This window comes from Ambystoma mexicanum, chromosome 13 (assembly GCF_040938575.1).
Source record: "Ambystoma mexicanum isolate Mex_15411 chromosome 13, UKY_AmexF1_1, whole genome shotgun sequence".
NCBI classification, from domain to species: domain Eukaryota; kingdom Metazoa; phylum Chordata; class Amphibia; order Caudata; family Ambystomatidae; genus Ambystoma; species Ambystoma mexicanum.
In genome coordinates, this window is record NC_090938.1 from 816,825,947 (window position 1) to 816,847,754 (window position 21,808).

The window sequence follows — 21,808 nt, forward strand, 5'->3', positions numbered from 1 at the left end:
CAGATTACAGGCTCAGGGCTCAGACAGCAGAGCTATCCCTTGGGTTATACTGACCTCATGTGTGCAGGCACCAGACCTAACCTCGGGGTGTGCAGATTACAGGCTCAGGGCTCAGACAGCAGAGCTATGCCTTGGGTTATGCGAACCTCATGTGTGCAGAAACCAGACCTAACCTCGCGGTGTGCAGATTGCAGGCTCAGACAGCAGAGCTATCCCTTGGGTTATACCAACCTCATGTGTGCAGGCACCAGACCTAACCCCATGGTGTGCAGATTGCAGGTGCAGGGCTCAGACAGCAGAGCTATCCCTTGGGTTATACTAGCCACATGTGTGCAAGCACCAGACCTAACCTCAGGGTGAGCAGATTGCAGGCGCAGGGCTCAGACAGTAGAGCTATCCCTTGGGTTATGCCGACCTCATGTGTGCAGGTACCAGACCTAATCCCAGGGTGTGCAGATTGCAGGCTCAGGACTCAGACTGCAGAGCTGCCCCTTGGGTTATACTGGCCACATGTGTGCAAGCACCAGACCTAACCTCAGGCTGTACAGATTGCAGGCGCCGGGCACAGACAGCAGAGCTATCTCTTGGGTTATGCCTACCTCATGTGTGCAGGCACCAGACCTAATCCCAGGGTGTGCAGATTGCAGGCTCAGGACTCAGACTGCAGAGCTGTCCCTTGGGTTATACCAACCTCATGTGTGCAGGCACCAGATCTAACTCCAGGGTGTGCAGATTGCAGGGCTCAGACAGCAGAGCTGTCCCTTGGGTTATACTGACGTCATGTCTGCAGGCACCAGACCTGACCTCAGGGTGTGCAGATTATAGGCTCGGGGATCAGACAGCAGAGCTTTTCCTCGGTTTATACCGACCTCATGTGTGCAGGCACCAGACCTAACCTCGGGGTGTGCAGATTACAGGCTCAGGGCTCAGACAGCAGAGCTATCCCTTGGGTTATGCCAACCTCATGTGTGCAGAAACCAGACCTAACCTCGGGGTGTGCAGATTGCAGTCTCAGACAGCAGAGCTATCCCTTGGGTTATACCAACCTCATGTGTGCAGGCACCAGACCTAACCCCATGGTGTGCAGATTACAGGCTCAGGGATCAGACAGCAGGGCTGTCCCTTGGGTTATACCAACCTCATGTGTGCAGGTACCAGACCTAACCCCATGGTTTGCAGATTGCAGGCGCAGGGCTCAGACAGCAGAGCTATCCCTTGGGTTATACTGGCCACATGTGTGCAGGGACCAGACCTAACCTCAGGGTGTGCAGATTGCAGGCGCAGGGCTCAGACAGCAGAGCTTTCCCTTGGGTTATACTGACCTCATGTGTGCAGGCACCAGTCCTAACCCCAGGGTGTGCAGATTGCAGGTTCGAGGCTTAGACAGCAGAGCTATCCCTTGGGTTATACCGACCTTATGTGTGCAGGCACCAGACCTAACCTCAGGGTGTGCAGATTGCAGGCGCCGGGCTAAGACAGCAGAGATATCCTTTGGTTATACCAACCTCATGTGTGCAGGCACCAGACCTAACCTCAGGGTGTGCAGATTGCAGGCTCAGGACTCAGACAGCAGAGCTGTCCCTTGGGTTATACTGACGTCATGTGTGCAGGCACCAGACCTAACCCCAGGGTGTGCAGATTGCAGGCGCAGGGCTCAGACAGCAGAGCTATCCCTTGGGTTATGCCAACCTCATGTGTGCAGAAACCAGACCTAACCTCGGGGTGTGCAGATTGCAGGCTCAGACAGCAGAGTTATCCCTTGGGTTATACCAACCTCATGTGTGCAGGCACCAGACCTAACCCCATGGTGTGCAGATTACAGGCTCAGGGCTCAGACAGCAGAGCTATCCCTTGGGTTATACTGGCCACATGTGTGCAGGCACCAGACCTAACCCCATGGTGTGCAGATTGCAGGCACAGGGCTCAGACAGCAGAGCTATCCCTTGGGTTATACTGGCCACATGTGTGCAGGCACCAGACCTAACCTCAGGGTGTGCAGATTGCAGGCGCAGGGCTCAGACAGCAGAGCTATCCCTTGGGTTATACTGACCTCATGTGTGCAGGCACCAGTCCTAACCCCAGGGTGTGCAGATTGCAGGAGCAGGGCTCAGACAGCAGAGCTATCCCTTGGGTTATACTGGCCACATGTGTGCAGGCACCAGACCTAACCTCAGGGTGTGCAGATTGCAGGCGCAGGGCTCAGACAGCAGAGCTATCCCTTGGGTTATACCGACCTTATGTGTGCAGGCACCAGACCTAACCTCAGGGTGTGCAGATTGCAGGTGCCGGGCTAAGACAGCAGAGATATCCTTTGGTTATACCGACCTCATGTGTGCAGGCACCAGACCTAACCTCAGGGTGTGCAGATTGCAGGTGCAGGGCTCAGACAGCAGAGCTATCCCTTGGGTTATGCCGACCTCATGTGTGCAGGCACCAGACCTAACCTCAGGGTGTGCAGATTGCAGGTGCAGGGCTCAGACAGCAGAGTTATCCCTTGGGTTACACCAACCTCATGTGTGCAGGCACCAGACCTAACCCCATGGTGTGCAGATTACAGGCTCATGGCTCAGACAGCAGAGCTATCCCTTGGGTTATACTGGCCACATGTGTGCAGGCACCAGACCTAACCCCATGGTGTGCAGATTGCAGGCGCAGGGCTCAGACAGCAGAGCTATCCCTTGGATTATACTGGCCACATGTGTGCAGGCACCAGACCTAACCTCAGGGTGTGCAGATTGCAGGCGCAGGGCTCAGACAGCAGAGCTATCCCTAGGGTTATACTGACCTCATGTGTGCAGGCACCAGTCCTAACCCCAGGGTGTGCAGATTGCAGGCTCGAGGCTCAGACAGCAGAGCTATCCCTTGGGTTATACCGACCTTTTGTGTGCAGGCACCAGACCTAACCTCAGGGTGTGCAGATTGCAGGCGCCGGGCTAAGACAGCAGAGATATCCTTTGGTTATACCAACCTCATGTGTGCAGGCACCAGACCTAACCTCAGGGTGTGCAGATTGCAGGTGCAGGGCTCAGACAGCAGAGCTATCCCTTGGGTTATGCCGACCTCATGTGTGCAGGCACCAGATCTAACCCCAGGGTGTGCAGATTGCAGGCGCAGGGCTCAGACAGCAGAGCTGTCCCTTGGGTTATACTGACGTCATGTCTGCAGGTACCATACCTGACCTCAGGGTGTGCAGATTTTAGGCTCGGGGCTCAGACACCAGAGCTGTCTCTTAGGTTATACTGACCTCATGTGTGCAGGCACCAGACCTAACCCCAGGGTATGCAGATTGCAGGCTTGGGGCTCAGACAGCAGAGCTGTCCCTTCGGTTATACCGGCCTCATGTGTGCAGGCACCAGACCTAACCCCAGGGTGTGCAGATTGCAGGCTCGGGGCTCAGACAGCAGAGCTGTCCCTTGGGTTATACCGGCCTCATGTGTGCAGGCACCAGACCTAACCCCAGGGTGTGCATATTACAGGCTCAGGGCTCAGACAGCAGAGCTATCCCTTGGGTTATGCCAACCTCATGTGTGCAGAAACCAGACCTAACCTCGGGGTGTGCAGATTGCAGGCTCAGACAACAGTGCTATTCCTTGGGTTATACCAACCTCATGTGTGCAGGTACCAGACCTAACCCCATGGTGTGCAGATTGCAGGCGCAGGGCTCAGACAGCAGAGCTATCCCTTGGGTTATACTGGCCACATGTGTGCAGGCACCAGACCTAATCCCAGGGTGTGCAGATTGCAGGCTCAGGACTCAGACTGCAGAGCTGCCCCTTGGGTTATACCAACCTCATGTGTGCAGGCACCAGATCTAACCCCGGGGTGTGCAGATTGCAGGTGCAGGGCTCAGACAGCAGAGCTGTCCCTTTGGTTATACTGACGTCATGTCTGCAGGCACCATACCTGACCTCAGGGTGTGCAGATTATAGGCTCGGGGATCAGACAGCAGAGCTTTTCCTCGGTTTATACCAACCTCATGTGTGCATGCACCAGACCTTAACTCAGGGTGTGCAGTTTATAGGCTCAGGGCTCAGACAGCAGAGCTATCCTTCGGTTTATACCAACCTCATGTGTGCAGGCACCATACCTGACCTCAGGGTGTGCAGATTATAGGCTCGGGATCAGACAGCAGAGCTTTTCCTCGGTTTATACCGACCTCATGTGTGCATGCACCAGACCTTAACTCAGGGTGTGCAGTTTATAGGCTCAGGGCTCAGACAGCAGAGCTATCCTTCGGTTATACCGACCTCTCGTGTGCAGGCACTAGACCTAACCCCAGGGTGTGCAGATTACAGGCTCAGGGCTCAGACAGCAGAGCTGTCCCTTGGGTTGTACTGACCTCATGTGTGCAGGCACCAGACCTAACCCCAGGGTGTGCAGATTGCAGGCGCTGGGCTCAGACAGCAGAGCTCACCCTTGGGTTATGCCAACCTCATGTGTGCAGGCACCAGACCTAACCCCAGGGTGTGTTGATTACAAGCTCAGGGCTCAGACAGCAGAGCTCACCCTTGGGTTATGCCAACCTCATGTGTGCAGGCACCAGACCTAACCCCAGGGTGTGTGGATTATAGGCTCAGGGCTCAGACACCAGAACTATCCCTTGGGTTATGCCAACCTCATGTGTGCAGTCACCAGACCTAACCCCAGGGTATGCAGATTGCAGGCGCAGGGCTCAGACAGCAGAGCTGTCCCTTGGGTTATACTGACCTCATGTGTGCAGGCACCAGACCTAACCCCAGGGTGAGCAGATTGCAGGCTCAGGACTCAGACTGCAGAGCTGCCCCTTGGGTTATACCGGCCACGTGTGCAAGCACCAGACCTAACCTCAGGGTGTGTTGATTACAGGCTCAGGGCTCAGACAGCAGAGCTATCCCTTGGGTTATGCCAACCTCATGTGTGCAGGCACCAGACCTAACCCCCGGGTGTGTGGATTATAGGCTCAGGGCTCAGACAGCAGAGCTATCCCTTGGGTTATGCCGACCTCATGTGTGCAGGCACCAGACCTAACCCCAGGGTATGCAGATTGCAGGCGCAGGGCTCAGACAGCAGAGCTATCCCTGGGGTTATACCGACCTCATGTGTGCAGGCACCAGACCTAACCTCAGGGTGTGCAATTTATAGGTGCAGGGCTCAGACAGCAGCGCTATCGTTAGGTTATACCAACCTCATGTGTGCAGGCACCAGACCTAACCCCATGGTGTGCAGATTGCAGGCGCAGGGCTCAGATGCAGAGCTATCCCTTGGGTTATACTGGCCACATGTGTGCAGGCACCAGAACTAACCTCAGGGTGTGCAGATTGCAGGCTCAGGGCTCAGACAGCAGAGCTATCCCTTGGGTTATACCGACCTCATGTGTGCAGGCACCAGACCTAATGTCAGGGTGTGCAGATTGCAGGCTCAGGGCTCAGACAGCAGAGCTATCCCTTGAGTTATACCGACCTCATGTGTGCAGGCACCAGACCTAACGTCAGGGTGTGCAGATTGCAGGCTCAGGGCTCAGACAGCAGAGCTATCCCTTGGGTGATACTGACCTCATGTGTGCAGGCACCAGACCTAACCACAGGGTGTGCAGATTCCAGGCTCAGGGATTAGACAGCAGAGCTATCCTTGGGTTAAACCAACCGCATGTGTGCAGGCACCAGACTTTACCCCAGGGTGTGCAGATTACAATCCCAGGGCTCAGACAGCAGAGCTATCCCTTGAGTTATACTGACCTCATGTGTGCAGGCACCAGTCCTAACCCCAGGGTGTGCAGAATTCAGGCTCGAGGCTCAGACAGCAGAGCTATCCCTTGGGTTATACTGACCTCATGTGTGCAGGCACCAGTCCTAACCCCAGGGTGTGCAGATTGCAGGCTCGAGGCTCAGACAGCAGAGCTATCCCTTGGGTTATACCGACCTCATGTGTGCAGGCACCAGACCTACCCTCGGGGTGTGCAGATTGCAGGCTCAAGGCTCAGACAGCAGAGCTGTCCCTTGGGTTATACCAACCTCATGTGTGCAGACACCAGACCTAACGCCAGGGTGTGCATATTACAGGCCCAGGGCTCAGACAGCAGAGCTATCCCTTGAATTATACTGACCTCATGTGTGCAGGCACCAGTTCTAACCCCAGGGTGTGCAGATTGCAGGCTCGAGGCTCAGACAGCAGAGCTATCCCTTGGATTATACCGACCTCACGTGTGCAGGCACCAGACCTAACCTCAGGGTGTTCAGATTCCAGGCTCAGGGCTCTGACAGCAGAGCTATCCCTTGGGTTATACCGACCTCATGTGTGCAGGCACCAGACCTAAGCCCAGGGTGTGCAGATTGCAGGCTCAGGGCTCAGACAGCAGAGCTGTCCCTTGGGTTATACCGACCTCATGTGTGCAGGCACCAGACCTAACCCCAAGGTGTGCAGATTGTAGGCTCAGGGCTCAGACAGCAGGGCTGTCCCTTGGGTTATACCAACCTCCTGTGGGCAGGCACCAGACCTAACCCCAGGGTGTGCAGATTGCAGGCTCAGGGCTCAGACGGCAGAGCTATCCCTTGGGTTGTACTGACCTCATGTGTGCAGGCACCAGACCTAACCTCGCGGTGTGCAGATTGCAGGCTCAGGGCTCAGACAGCAGAGCTATCCCTTGGGTCATACCAACCTCAAGTGTGCAGGCACCAGACCTAAGCCCGGGGTGTGCAGGCTCAGGGCTCAGACAGCAGAGCTATCCCTTGGGTTATACCAACCTCATGTGTGTAGGCACCAGACCTAACCCCGGTGTGTGCAGATTGCAATCTCAGGGCTCAGACAGCAAAGCTATCCCTTGGGTCATACCAACCTAATGTGTGCAGGCAGCAGACCTAACCTCGGGGTATGCAGATTGCAGGCTCAGGGCTCAGACAGCAGAGCTATCCCTTGGGTTATACCGACCTCATGTGTGCAGGCACCAGACCTAACCTCAGGGTGTGCAGATTGCAGGCTCAGGGCTCAGACAGCAATGCTGTCCCTTGGGTTATACCAACCTCATGTGTGCAGGCGCCAGTCCTAACCCCATGGTGTGCAGATTGCAGGCTCAGGGCTCAGACAGCAGAGCTATCCCTTGGGTTATACCAACCTCATGTGTGCAGGCACCAGACCTAACCTCAGGGTGTGCAGATTGCAGGCTCAGGGCTCAGCCAGCAGAGCTATCCCTTGGGTTATACTGACCTCATGTGTGCAGGCACCAGACCTAACCCCAGGGTGTTCAGATTGCAGGCTCAGACAGCAGAGCTATCCCTCGGGTTATACCAACCTCATGTTTGCAGGTACCAGACCTAACCCCAGGGTGTGCAGATTGCAGGCTCAGGGCTCAGACAGCAGAGCTATCCCTTGGGTTATACCGACCTCATGTGTGCAGGCACCAGACCTAACCTCAGGGTGTGCAGATTGCAGGATCAGGGCTCAGACAGCAGAGCTATCCTTTGGCCATACCGACCTCATGTGTGCAGGCACCAGACCTAACACCAGGGTGTGCAGATTGCAGGCTCGGGGCTCAGACAGCAGAGCTGTCCCTTGGATTATACCGACCTCACGTGTGCAGGCACCATACCTAATCGCAGGGTGTGCAGATTTCCAGCTCGGGGCTCAGACAGCAGAGCTATCCTTGGGTTAAACCAACCTCATGTGTGCAGGCACCAGACTTTACCCCAGGGTGTGCAGATTACAACCCCAGGGCTCAGACAGCAGAGCTATCCCTTAGGTGATACTGACCTCATGTGTGCAGGCACCAGTCCTAACCCCAGGGTGTGCAGATTGCAGGCTCGAGGCTCAGACAGTAGAGCTATCCCTTGGGTTATACTGACCTCATGTGTGCAGGCACCAGTCCTAACCCCAGGGTGTGCAGATTGCAGGCTCGAGGCTCAGACAGCAGAGCTATCCCTTGGGTTATACCAACCTCATGTGTGCAGGCACCAGACCTAACCTTGGGGTGTGCAGATTGCAGGCTCAGGGCTTAGACAGCAGAGCTGTCCCTTGGGTTATACCAACCTCATGTGTGCAGACACCAGACGTAATGCCAGGGTGTGCAGATTACAGGCCCAGGGCTCAGACAGCAGAGCTATCCCTTGGGTTATACTGACCTCATGTGTGCAGGCACCAGTCCTAACCCCAGGGTGTGCAGATTGCAGGCTCGAGGCTCAGACAGCAGAGCTATCCCTTGGATTATACCGACCTCACGTGTGCAGGCACCAGACCTAACCTCAGGGTGTTCAGATTCCAGGCTCAGGGCTCTGACAGCAGAGCTATCCCTTGGGTTATACCAACCTCATGTGTGCAGGCACCAGACCTAACCCCAGGGTGTGCCGATTGCAGGCTCAGGGCTCAGACGGCAGAGCTATCCCTTGGGTTATACTGACCTCATGTGTGCAGGCACCAGTCCTAACCCCAGGGTGTGCAGATTGCAGGCTCGAGGCTCAGACAGCAGAGCTATCCCTTGGGTTATACCAACCTCATGTGTGCAGGCACCAGACCTAACCTTGGGGTGTGCAGATTGCAGGCTCAGGGCTTAGACAGCAGAGCTGTCCCTTGGGTTATACCAACCTCATGTGTGCAGACACCAGACGTAATGCCAGGGTGTGCAGATTACAGGCCCAGGGCTCAGACAGCAGAGCTATCCCTTGGGTTATACTGACCTCATGTGTGCAGGCACCAGTCCTAACCCCAGGGTGTGCAGATTGCAGGCTCGAGGCTCAGACAGCAGAGCTATCCCTTGGATTATACCGACCTCACGTGTGCAGGCACCAGACCTAACCTCAGGGTGTTCAGATTCCAGGCTCAGGGCTCTGACAGCAGAGCTATCCCTTGGGTTATACCAACCTCATGTGTGCAGGCACCAGACCTAACCCCAGGGTGTGCCGATTGCAGGCTCAGGGCTCATACGGCAGAGCTATCCCTTGGGTTATACTGACCTCATGTGTGCAGGCACCAGACCTAACCTCGCGGTGTGCAGATTGCAGGCTCAGGGCTCAGACAGCAGAGCTGTCCCTTGAGTTATACCAACCTCATGTGTGCAGGCACCAGTCCTAACCCCAAGGTGTGCAGATTGCAGCCTCGGGGCTCAGACAGCAGAGCTATCCCTTGGGTTATACCAACCTCATGTGTGCAGGTACCAGACCTAACCCCAGGGTGTGCAGATTGCAGGCTCAGGGCTCAGACAGCAGAGCTATCCCTTGGGTTATACTGACCTCATGTGTGCAGGCACCAGACCTAACCTCAGGGTGTGCAGATTGCAGGCTCAGGGCTCAGACAGCAGAGCTATCCCTTGGGTCATACCAACCTCATGTGTGCAGGCACCAGACCTAAGCCTGGGGTGTGCAGGCTCAGGGCTCAGACAGCAGAGCTATCCCTTGGGTTATACCAACCTCATGTGTGTAGGCACCAGACCTAACCCCGGTGTGCAGATTGCAGGCTCAGGGCTCAGACAGCAAAGCTATCCCTTGGGTCATACCACCCTAATGTGTGCAGGCACCAGACCTAACCTCGGGGTATGCAGATTGCAGGCTCAGGGCTCAGACAGCAGAGCTATCCCTTGGGTTATACCGACCTCATGTGTGCAGGCACCAGACCTAACCTCAGGGTGTGCAGATTGCAGGCTCAGGGCTCAGACAGCAGTGCTGTCCCTTGGGTTATACCAAACTCATGTGTGCAGGCGCCAGTCCTAACCCCATGGTGTGCAGATTGCAGGCTCAGGGCTCAGACAGCAGAGCTATCCCTTGGGTTATCCGACCTCATGTGTGCAGGCACCAGACCTAACCTCAGGGTGTGCAGATTGCAGGCTCAGGGCTCAGACAGCAGAGCTATCCCTTGGGTTATACCGACCTCATGTGTGCAGGCACCAGATCTAACCCCAGGGTGTGCAGATTGCAGGCGCAGGGCTCAGACAGCAGAGCTGTCCCTTGGGTTATACTGACGTCATGTCTGCAGGTACCATACCTGACCTCAGGGTGTGCAGATAACAGGCCCAGGGCTCAGACAGCAGAGCTATCCCTTGAATTATACTGACCTCATGTGTGCAGGCACCAGTCCTAACCCCAGGGTGTGCAGATTGCAGGCTCGAGGCTCAGACAGCAGAGCTATCCCTTGGATTATACCGACCTCACGTGTGCAGGCACCAGACCTAACCTCAGGGTGTTCAGATTCCAGGCTCAGGGCTCTGACAGCAGAGCTATCTCTTGGGTTATACCGACCTCATGTGTGCAGGCACCAGACCTAACCCCAGGGTGTGCAGATTGCAGGCTCAGGGCTCAGACAGCAGAGCTGTCCCTTGGGTTATACCGACCTCATGTGTGCAGGCACCAGACCTAACCCCAAGGTGTGCAGATTGTAGGCTCAGGGCTCAGACAGCAGAGCTGTCCCTTAGGTTATACCAACCTCCTGTGGGCAGGCACCAGACCTAACCCCAGGGTGTGCAGATTGCAGGCTCAGGGCTCAGACGGCAGAGCTATCCCTTGGGTTGTACTGACCTCATGTGTGCAGGCACCAGACCTAACCTCGCGGTGTGCAGATTGCAGGCTCAGGGCTCAGACAGCTGAGCTATCCCTTGGGTCATACCAACCTCAAGTGTGCAGGCACCAGACCTAAGCCCGGAGTGTGCAGGCTCAGGGCTCAGACAGCAGAGCTATCCCTTGGGTTATACCAACCTCATGTGTGTAGGCACCAGACCTAACCCCGGTGTGTGCAGATTGCAGGCTCAGGGCTCAGACAGCAAAGCTATCCCTTGGGTCATACCAACCTAATGTGTGCAGGCACCAGACCTAACCTCGGGGTATGCAGATTGCAGGCTCAGGGCTCAGACAGCAGAGCTATCCCTTGGGTTATACCGACCTCATGTGTGCAGGCACCAGACCTAACCTCAGGGTGTGCAGATTGCAGGCTCAGGGCTCAGACAGCAATGCTGTCCCTTGGGTTATACCAACCTCATGTGTGCAGGCGCCAGTCCTAACCCCATGGTGTGCAGATTGCAGGCTCAGGGCTCAGACAGCAGAGCTATCCCTTGGGTTATACCAACCTCATGTGTGCAGGCACCAGACCTAACCTCAGGGTGTGCAGATTGCAGGCTCAGGGCTCAGACAGCAGAGCTATCCCTTGGGTTATACTGACCTCATGTGTGCAGGCACCAGACCTAACCCCAGGGTGTTCAGATTGCAGGCTCAGACAGCAGAGCTATCCCTCGGGTTATACCAACCTCATGTGTGCAGGCACCAGACCTAACCCCAGGGTGTGCAGATTGCAGGCTCAGGGCTCAGACAGCAGAGCTATCCCTTGGGTTATACTGACCTCATGTGTGTAGGCACCAGACCTAACCTCAGGGTGTGCAGATTGCAGGCTCAGGGCTCAGACAGCAGAGCTATCCTTGGGCCATACCGACCTCATGTGTGCAGGCACCAGACCTAACACCAGGGTGTGCAGATTGCAGGCTCGGGACTCAGACAGCAGAGCTGTCCCTTGTATTATACCGACCTCACGTGTGCAGGCAGCATACCTAATCGCAGGGTGTGCAGATTTCCAGCTCGGGGCTCAGACAGCAGAGCTATCCTTGGGTTAAACCAACCTCATGTGTGCAGGCACCAGACTTTACCCCAGGGTGTGCAGATTACAAGCCCTGGGCTCAGACAGCAGAGCTATCCCTTAGGTGATACCGACCTCATGTGTGCAGGCACCAGACGTAACCCCAAGGTGTGTAGATTGTAGGCTCAGGGCTCAGACAGCAGAGCTATCCCTTGGGTTATACCGACCTCATGTGTGCAGGCACCAGACCTAACCCCAAGGTGTGCAGATTGTAGGCTCAGGGCTCAGACAGCAGAGCTGTCCCTTGGGTTATACCAACCTCCTGTGGGCAGGCACCAGACCTAACCCCAGGGTGTGCAGATTGCAGGCTCAGGGCTCAGACAGCTGAGCTATCCCTTGGGTCATACCAACCTCAAGTGTGCAGGCACCAGACCTAAGCCCGGGGTGTGCAGGCTCAGGGCTCAGACAGCAGAGCTATCCCTTGGGTTATACCAACCTCATGTGTGTAGGCACCAGACCTAACCCCGGTGTGTGCAGATTGCAGGCTCAGGGCTCAGACAGCAAAGCTATCCCTTGGGTCATACCAACCTAATGTGTGCAGGCACCAGACCTAACCTCGGGGTGTGCAGATTGCAGGCTCAGGGCTCAGACAGCAATGCTGTCCCTTGGGTTATACCAACCTCATGTGTGCAGGCGCCAGTCCTAACCCCATGGTGTGCAGATTGCAGGCTCAGGGCTCAGACAGCAGAGCTATCCCTTGGGTTATACCAACCTCATGTGTGCAGGCACCAGACCTAATCTCAGGGTGTGCAGATTGCAGGCTCAGGGCTCAGACAGCAGAGCTATCCCTTGGGTTATACTGACCTCATGTGTGCAGGCACCAGACCTAACCCCAGGGTGTTCAGATTGCAGGCTCAGACAGCAGAGCTATCCCTCGGGTTATACCAACCTCATGTTTGCAGGTACCAGACCTAACCCCACGGTGTGCAGATTGCAGGCTCAGGGCTCAGACAGCAGAGCTATCCTTGGGCCATACCGACCTCATGTGTGCAGGCACCAGACCTAACACCAGGGTGTGCAGATTGCAGGCTCGGGACTCAGACAGCAGAGCTGTCCCTTGGATTATACCGACCTCACGTGTGCAGGCACCATACCTAATCGCAGGGTGTGCAGATTTCCAGCTCGGGGCTCAGACAGCAGAGCTATCCTTGGGTTAAACCAACCTCATGTGTGCAGGCACCAGACTTTACCCCAGGGTGTGCAGATTACAAGCCCAGGGCTCAGACAGCAGAGCTATCCCTTAGGTGATACCGACCTCATGTGTGCAGGCACCAGACGTAACCCCAAGGTGTGTAGATTGTAGGCTCAGGGCTCAGACAGCAGAGCTATCCCTTTGGTTATACTGACCTCATGTGTGCAGGCACCAGACCTAACCCCAGGGTGTTCAGATTGCAGGCTCAGGGCTCAGACAGCAGAGCTATCCCTTGGGTTATACCGACCTCATGTTTGCAGGTACCAGACCTAACCCCAGGGTGTGCAGATTGCAGGCTCAGGGCTCAGACAGCAGAGCTATCCTTGGGTTAAACCAACCTCATGTGTGCAGGCACCAGACCTAACCTTGGGGTGTGCAGATTGCAGGCTCAGGGCTCAGACAGCAGAGCTATTCCTTAGGTGATACTGACCTCATGTGTGAAGGAACCAGATCTAACCCCAGGGTGTGCAGATTGCAGGCTCAGGGCTCTGACAGCAGAGCGATCCCTTAGGTGATACTGACCTCATGTGTGCAGGCACCAGTCCTAACCCCAGGGTGTGCAGATTGCAGGCTCGAGGCTCAGACAGTAGAGCTATCCCTTGGGTTATACTGACCTCATGTGTGCAGGCACCAGTCCTAACCCCAGGGTGTGCAGATTGCAGGCTCGAGGCTCAGACAGCAGAGCTATCCCTTGGGTTATACCAACCTCATGTGTGCAGGCACCAGACCTAACCTTGGGGTGTGCAGATTGCAGGCTCAGGGCTTAGACAGCAGAGCTGTCCCTTGGGTTATACCAACCTCATGTGTGCAGACACCAGACCTAACGCCAGGGTGTGCAGATTACAGGCCCAGGGCTCAGACAGCAGAGCTATCCCTTGGGTTATACTGACCTCATGTGTGCAGGCACCAGTCCTAACCACAGGGTGTGCAGATTGCAGGCTCGAGGCTCAGACAGCAGAGCTATCCCTTGGATTATACCGACCTCACGTGTGCAGGCACCAGACCTAACCTCAGGGTGTTCAGATTCCAGGCTCAGGGCTCTGACAGCAGAGCTATCCCTTGGGTTATACCAACCTCATGTGTGCAGGCACCAGACCTAACCCCAGGGTGTGCAGATTGCAGGCTCAGGGCTCAGACAGCAGAGCTGTCCCTTGGGTTATACCGACCTCATGTGTGCAGGCACCAGACGTAACTCCAAGGTGTGTAGATTGTAGGCTCAGGGCTCAGACAGCAGAGCTGTCCCTTGGGTTATACCAACCTCCTGTGTGCAGGCACCAGACCTAACCCCAGGGTGTGCCGATTGCAGGCTCAGGGCTCAGATGGCAGAGCTATCCCTTGGGTTATACTGACCTCATGTGTGCAGGCACCAGACCTAACCTCGCGGTGTGCAGATTGCAGGCTCAGGGCTCAGACAGCAGAGCTGTCCCTTGAGTTATACCAACCTCATGTGTGCAGGCACCAGTCCTAACCCCAAGGTGTGCAGAGTGCAGCCTCAGGGCTCAGACAGCAGAGCTATCCCTTGGGTTATACCAACCTCATGTGTGCAGGTACCAGACCTAACCCCAGGGTGTGCAGATTGCAGGCTCAGGGCTCAGACAGCAGAGCTATCCCTTGGGTTATACTGACCTCATGTGTGCAGGCACCAGACCTAACCTCAGGGTGTGCAGATTGCAGGCTCAGGGCTCAGACAGCAGAGCTATCCCTTGGGTCATACCAACCTCATGTGTGCAGGCACCAGACCTAAGCCCGGTGTGTGCAGGCTCAGGGCTCAGACAGCAGAGCTATCCCTTGGGTTATACCAACCTCATGTGTGTAGGCACCAGACCTAACCCCGGTGTGCAGATTGCAGGCTCAGGGCTCAGACAGCAAAGCTATCCCTTGGGTCATACCAACCTAATGTGTGCAGGCACCAGACCTAACCTCGGGGTATGCAGATTGCAGGCTCAGGGCTCAGACAGCAGAGCTATCCCTTGGGTTATACCGACCTCATGTGTGCAGGCGCCAGTCCTAACCCCATGGTGTGCAGATTGCAGGCTCAGGGCTCAGACAGCAGAGCTATCCCTTGGGTTATACCGACCTCATGTGTGCAGGCACCAGACCTAACCTTAGGGTGTGCAGATTGCAGGCTCAGGGCTCAGACAGCAGAGCTATCCCTTGGGTTATACCGACCTCATGTGTGCAGGCACCAGACCTAACCCCAGGGTGTTCAGATTGCAGGCTCAGGGCTCAGACAGCAGAGCTATCCCTTGGGTTATACCAACCTCATGTGTGCAGGTACCAGACCTAACCCCAGGGTGTGCAGATTGCAGGCTCAGGGCTCAGACAGCAGAGCTATCCCTTGGGTTATACCGACCTCATGTGTGCAGGCACCAGACCTAACCTCAGGGTGTGCAGATTGCAGGCTCAGGGCTCAGACAGCAGAGCTATCCCTTGGGTTATACAGACCTCATGTGTGCAGGTACCAGACCTAACCCCAGGGTGTGCAGATTGCAGGCTCAGGGCTCAGACAGCAGAGCTATCCCTTTGTTTTATACCGACCTCATGTGTGCAGGCACCAGACCTAACGTCAGGGTGTGCAGATTGCAGGCTCAGGGCTCAGACAGCAGAGCTATCCCTTGGGTGATACCGACCTCCTGTGTGCAGGCACCAGACCTAACTTCAGGGTGTGCAGATTGCAGGCTCAGGGCTCAGACAGCAGAGATATCCCTTAGGTTCTACAGACTATACATTCACATGCAGCAGATCTAACCCTCAGGTGTTATAGATCTTACAGTATCAGAGAAATCTTTCAGTTAACAGAAATACCACAGGCTTGAGTTTAAGAGGGTGCAGTTCTCTATCGTGATATACCACTCTTAGAGTATCAGCCGCAGAGAGCAGTACTATCCCTCAGGATACATCAATCATATAGGCTGAGGCCTCAGAGAGCAGCGCTATCCCTCAGGATACATCAATCATACAGACTCAGGCCTCAAAGAGCAGAGCTATCCCTCGGGATACATCAATCATACGAACCCAGGCCCCAAAGAGCAGTACTATCCCCAGGATACATTGGTAATAAATGCTAAAGACTCAGAGAGCAGCACTATCCCTCAGGATACATCAATCATTTAGACTGAGGCCTCAAAGAGCAGCACTATCTCTCAGGAGACATCAATCATATAGGCTGAGGCCTCAAAGAGCAGCACTATCCCTCAGGATACATCAATCATACAGACTCAGGTCTCAGAGAACAGCACTATTCCTCAGGATACATTGGTAATAAATGCTAAAGACTCAGAGAGCAGCACTATCCCTCAGGATACATCAATCATTTAGACTGAGGCCTCAAAGAGCAGCACTATCTCTCAGGAGACATCAATCATATAGGCTGAGGCCTAAAAGAGCAGCACTATCCCTCAGGATACATCAATCATACAGATTCAGGCCTCCAACAGCAGCACTATCCCTCAGGATACATCAATCATATAGGCTGAGGCCTCACAGAGAAGCACTATCCCTCAGGATACATCAATCATTCAGACTCAGGCCTCCAAGAGCAGCACTATCCATCAGGGTACATCAATCATACAGGCTGAGGCCTCAAAGAGCAGCACTATCCCTCAGGATACATCAATCATACAGACTCAGGCCTCCAAGATCAGCGCTATCCGTCAAGGTACATCAATCATACAGACTCAGGCCTCCAAGAGCATCGCTATCCCTCAGGATACATCAATCATACAGACTCAGGCCTCCAAGAGCAGCGCTATCCCTCAGGATACATCAATCATACAGACTCACGCCTCCAAGAGCAGCGCTATCCCTCAGGATACATCAATCATACAGACTCAAGCCTCCAAGAGCAGCGCTATCCCTCAGGATACATCAATCATACAGGCTCAGGCCTCCAAGAGCAGCGCTATCCCTCAGGATACATCAATCATACAGGCTCAGGCCTCAAAGAGCAGCGCTATCCCTCAGTATACATCAATCATACAGGCTCAGGCCTCAAAGAGCAGCGCTATCCCTCAGGATACATCAATCATACAGGCTGAGGCCTCAAAGAGCAGCGCTATCCCTCAGGATACATCAATCATACAGGCTGAGGCCTCAAAGAGCAGCGCTATCTCTCAGGATACATCAATCATACAGACTCAGGCCTCCAAGAGCAGCGCTATCCCTCAGGATGAATCAATCATACAGATTCAGGCCTCCAAGAGCAGCGCTATCCCTCAGGATACATCAATCATACAGACTCGGGCCTAAAAGAGCAGCGCTATCCCTCAGGATACAGCAATCATATAGGCTGAGGCCTCAAAGAGCAGCGCTATCCCTCAGCAGTTATATCAATTGAGTTTCATTAATATTAGCGGTTCAGATAGCAGAACTATCCCCTGAGTCGCTGCCCCTGTCTCTGACTCCTGTCTGCTGTTACCATTTCATGGCTCCCATGGGTGCACTCACCATGCCCTCAGACCGCTGGAGTCCCTCTTCCGCACTCCATAACCCCCAGATTTCATTTCTCTCTCACCTGCAGCCGACACTCAATATAACAAGGTCATCGAGATCAACCCCTACCTGCTGGGCACCATGTCTGGGAGTGCGGCCGACTGCCAGTACTGGGAGCGGATGCTGGCCAAGGAATGCAGGTAGGAGCCCACCCAGCCCTTGCCCCCCCACCCCATCTGGACACCTGTGAACCCATGAACCATTGCATCACAAAGAAACAGCACTCTGGCTCACTCCGCTCCTCTGATCAGCTCACCCCAGCTGTTCCACATTTTAAACTAGCCGGAGCAGGAGGGGTTAGTTTCAGCACCACAGCCCCCGCCCTGTGGAACTCCTTAACTCCACACTTAAGAAATGAGCCCCCCTGCCCAGCATTCAATCGGCTGCTGAAAACATGGCTGTTCAATAAGTTTGACTGACACTCTAAGCATGAACCGTAGCCTACTTTGCCCGTGCTACTTCCTACTAACACAATGATCTGTAAAGTGTTTACTCTGTTATTACCCTGTACAAACGCTGTGATACCTGTGCGTCTGGGCATTACACAAATGTTAAAATAAAATAAATAAACCCTCTGAGTAAGGAACACATGCCTCATCTGGCCTATGCCCACTGACTCCACCCGCTCCCGCCCCCAAAAGCAGCGCCCTATCTAGTGCACGACCATTGACTCCCCAACTGTCTCCTCGTCTGGCCCCTTCTGACCCCCAAGAAGTGCCCCCTATCCAAGCCGAGGAGCAAAGCGAAGACCTCCTCTCTCTCTGCCTTGTGCCCCTCCTCCGCCTTGGGGCAGAGCAGGAAATGGAGTCATAAACGCATTACGCTCAGCTTTTACGCACGTCTCCATTTCCTGTTCCGTTTTACACCTCCATGAACTCATGCAGGTGCGAAAGGAGGTCAGAGCGCGGCTGGGATCTTATCTCCGCTCCGGGACCCTCTTCTGCTTTTTCAGTACTGGAAAATGAGTCAGAGAGGTAAGTCAGGGGGTAAAAGCAGTACACCTTGGTCTCATGCCCTGATTTACCACTCTGACCCATTCACAATGACCCTCTCTGACTTCTCAGCTGAAAGATAGCTCTTTGATCCCATGACCTCTGACCCTGTTGAGCTGTGCAATTCCAAGCCCAGGACCTCTTCTCGGACATCTCTTCGAGCCCAAGATTTCCTTCCACTGCTTCCCCCTCTGTCTGGCCCCCCCACCACTTCACCACCTTGCTTGCTCTCTGTTTAGTCTCCCATGGAATATACCACATTGCATGAATGAAACAAAATAAGTATGACCTCTGACCTCACAGCTGCGCTCTCTAAATTCACTAAGATGTCAAAAGTTAAGTTTAGTGTGTCAGATTTTACATAAAACTATGCATTCAAAAAGCAACATTGAGTACAATTATCCAATAGATATAATGTGAAAATGAATATCAATTCAAAGGTTATGTTTTAAGGGAATTGGGACATATTAGCTTTAGTCTGCATATCATTTGCAGATCTAGTGCGCGCTCTCTCTCTGTCTCTCTCTCTCTCTCTCTCTCTCATTCTCTCCATGTCTCTCTCTTTCTGTGCTTTGTTTTTCTCTGGCCCACTCTACCTCTCTCTCCTTCTCTCTATCTTGCTCCATGTCTCCCTTTCACTGTGCTTTCCTTCTCTCTCTCTCTCGCCCTGTCTCCCACTCTGTCTCACTCTCTTCCCCACTTTCTGCTGGTATGAATTGTGCTGTTCACTAGAGCCACTCCAGCCGTTGCTGACAGCAGCACACCCACAGGAAAAGAACACAGATATTTTAAAGAGGGATAGATAGGCAGGATGGGGTGCTGTTATTTTTTAGAGCTATTAATAAAATGCACTATTTAACAGAGGTTAACATTGTAAAGTTGCTCTTTAAAAAATGAAAATGTTACAATGTCCATTTCTAATTATCACTTCTAGTACTTAGTAAACATGTTAAATGTGTCTTACTGAGCAAATAACGTTATTGAAAAATAGAGTAGCCATATACATTATTTTCTGTTACACGGTTCTCATTCCAAGATGGACAGTCTCTTTCGCTCTTATTGTACTACTTCAAATTCCTCGGCTAAGAAATGGGAGGGGTACAAATAACTCCAATGAGGGTTCCTGAGTGGTATGCATAAGATTTAACAGCATGGTGTAAACATAAGAATGACCATAGATCTTTAGGTTTGACAAATGTGTCCCCGACAGAAAGACTGTGTGCTAGAATTCCTAAGCAAATTATGTGAAATGGGCTTGCTGCTCATTTCATTTTTCATAACGTCCAACCTAATATTTAAACATGTGTAACTATGAACCATGCATGCTTATTAGGACAGACTAAGGATTTGGATGTGAGGGTAAGATGATGTGGGATGCATTGTAGTTCACGTTAAACAATTATAACAACAATTCATATTTCATTAAGATCCATATTTCATTTATCTCACATTTTTCCCAAAAAGGTTTTAAAAGACAATCTTCATTGAAAAACCACATCCCATATAAGTACAATTACCCTGACCGTATTTATTTATTATGTTTATTTGTATTCAGTACTTAAACTTTTACAAAACATTCATATTTCATAAAATAAAACAAATTAAAAGAATACACAAACTAACAATTGTGAATACACCACATTGTACTCCAATTAATAATAACAATCAGTTACGTTACACAGTTAACGCTTTTAACTTTACAGTTTCAATTCTCTATGTTAAACCCAATCCTATAAACACCATACATAGCACATGGATGCCATACTTTCTAAGGTGATTCCCTCAGGGACATCTCCTAACATAAAATAATATAAATTAAAATTATAGTTTAATATTATAAATAGTAAAAAATGCAAGACAATTTGACTTGCATATTTAAGATCAAAAACCACAACATCCATATCAACTGAGTGTGTCAACAATCATTTAGCAGAGCTATTCTCTTGACAATGCTACTTCCAATACACAGAAGGACTAACAGTGGTCCCTTGGTAGTAGTTTCTTTATCGTACACCATAACCTTAAAAGGGCACAATGTACTCTTTCATTCTCAGTATGTAGGCAGTAGATCCAGAAGGAATCTGATTTTATAGATTCGTAACAAAGTACGATTCTACCTATCGTAGACATAATAGCAGGTCCTAATCCCGGGCACTCAGTAAACAAGTGTTTAGGAGTCTCCAGCAAAGCCTTACATTGACAGATGCAGCGTACACGTTCCTGTCGCTGAATATTATACCTAGCCCCATATATAGATAGTAAAGGCAGTTGATTAATCCTTCATGTCATTAGGAATATACTAAGGGCTGGGCTTGGGAAACATAGGACATACCTTTGTGCCTGAAGGTATACGTGTGTTACATTTCCCACTTCCGCATGGGATCTAAGACTGTAAAGATGGTCGTAATTCTTCGTCCAGTCCCACCGCCGTATTTTTCTTTTTTTAAGTATTAGCTTCAAGGTAGACAAACTGGTGCCCAGCCTAAAATCAGGGGTCCAAGCAATGCTATCAAAGCATTTTGCCATCCAGTTAGTGAAATCCTTCCCTTTACTTTTCCTTACTGAACCCGTTGTAGAAGCCAATAATGAAAGTAATTCACATCTCGGGTCAGTATTCTTTTTCAGATATAACGTTCCCTGCCTTATTATGGCCTGTCCTTTTAAAGATGTCAGGCCAAGCTCAAGCCTAATGTACTCGATAGGCATAGATTGCGGCAGATTGAGGATCCTTTTCCAAAAGTATCCTTCAATACTGTCCAACCAACGCAGGTCCTCCATGGCCAAAGCATCAAGGCCATAGAGCACCATCGTACATAGGCATTGAGTATATATTGTAAGTACCCCTTCCAGGGAGTAACCCGCGATCTGGTTCACAAAGTTACCAATCAAATTGGTAACACGTTGAGCCCTAAGACTTTTTGTTTCCTTTATGTAGCTATAAGTTCCATCCCCAGGTAAGGGTATTTTACGACCCTTTCTAAAACACCAAGACTGGAATTAAGGACTGGGCATTTAATTGTTCTAGATGCCACTACCATGACCTTGGTTTATGACCAGATCCTTCATCACTGTGTACTCGACCAATTTCTCAAGCATTGCCTTTGCTCCACGGAATGTAAAATGAAAGAGAACAAGATCATCCGCGTACAGCATACATGGTACAGAACGGTCCCCTGCTTTAGGGCAGCAGCCGATGACCTTGTTGAATATTAGTGGCTAGTCCGCCGTATATATGCTGTACAACAAAGGTGCCAGGGTACATCCCTGCTTAACTCTCACACTAGTCTGTACAAGGGATTTAAGTCCTCCTCGGTCATCCAACCTTATCTGTACCGAGGTATCAGAATGCAAACCTTTTAGAATGCTCAGCAGCCAGACGGGACATCCCCAACGCTCCGTTTTAGCCCACAGCTTTTCCCAACAAACCCTGTGGAGGGCTGCCCTGAAATCCACAAAAATGGAATACAAGGCGGCCCCCGGGGGGCCGTGGCATCCCTATAGAGCGTGTCCATCAATCTAATATGGGATGTACAACATCCCGGCCGAAACCCAGTCT

The 21,808-nt window shown here is 52.5% G+C and overlaps 1 protein-coding gene across 1 annotated transcript in view; it reads left to right on the forward strand.

Moving 5' to 3' along the window:
• LOC138522058 (proteasome subunit beta type-8-like) overlaps positions 1 to 21,808 on the forward strand; it is a 150,993-nt gene that overhangs the window by 76,456 nt on the left and 52,729 nt on the right. Inside the window, exon 3 of the mRNA XM_069635291.1 lies at positions 17,289 to 17,400. Within this exon, the coding sequence (XP_069491392.1) occupies positions 17,289 to 17,400 (112 nt within the window). The remainder of the gene's footprint in view (positions 1 to 17,288; positions 17,401 to 21,808) is intronic.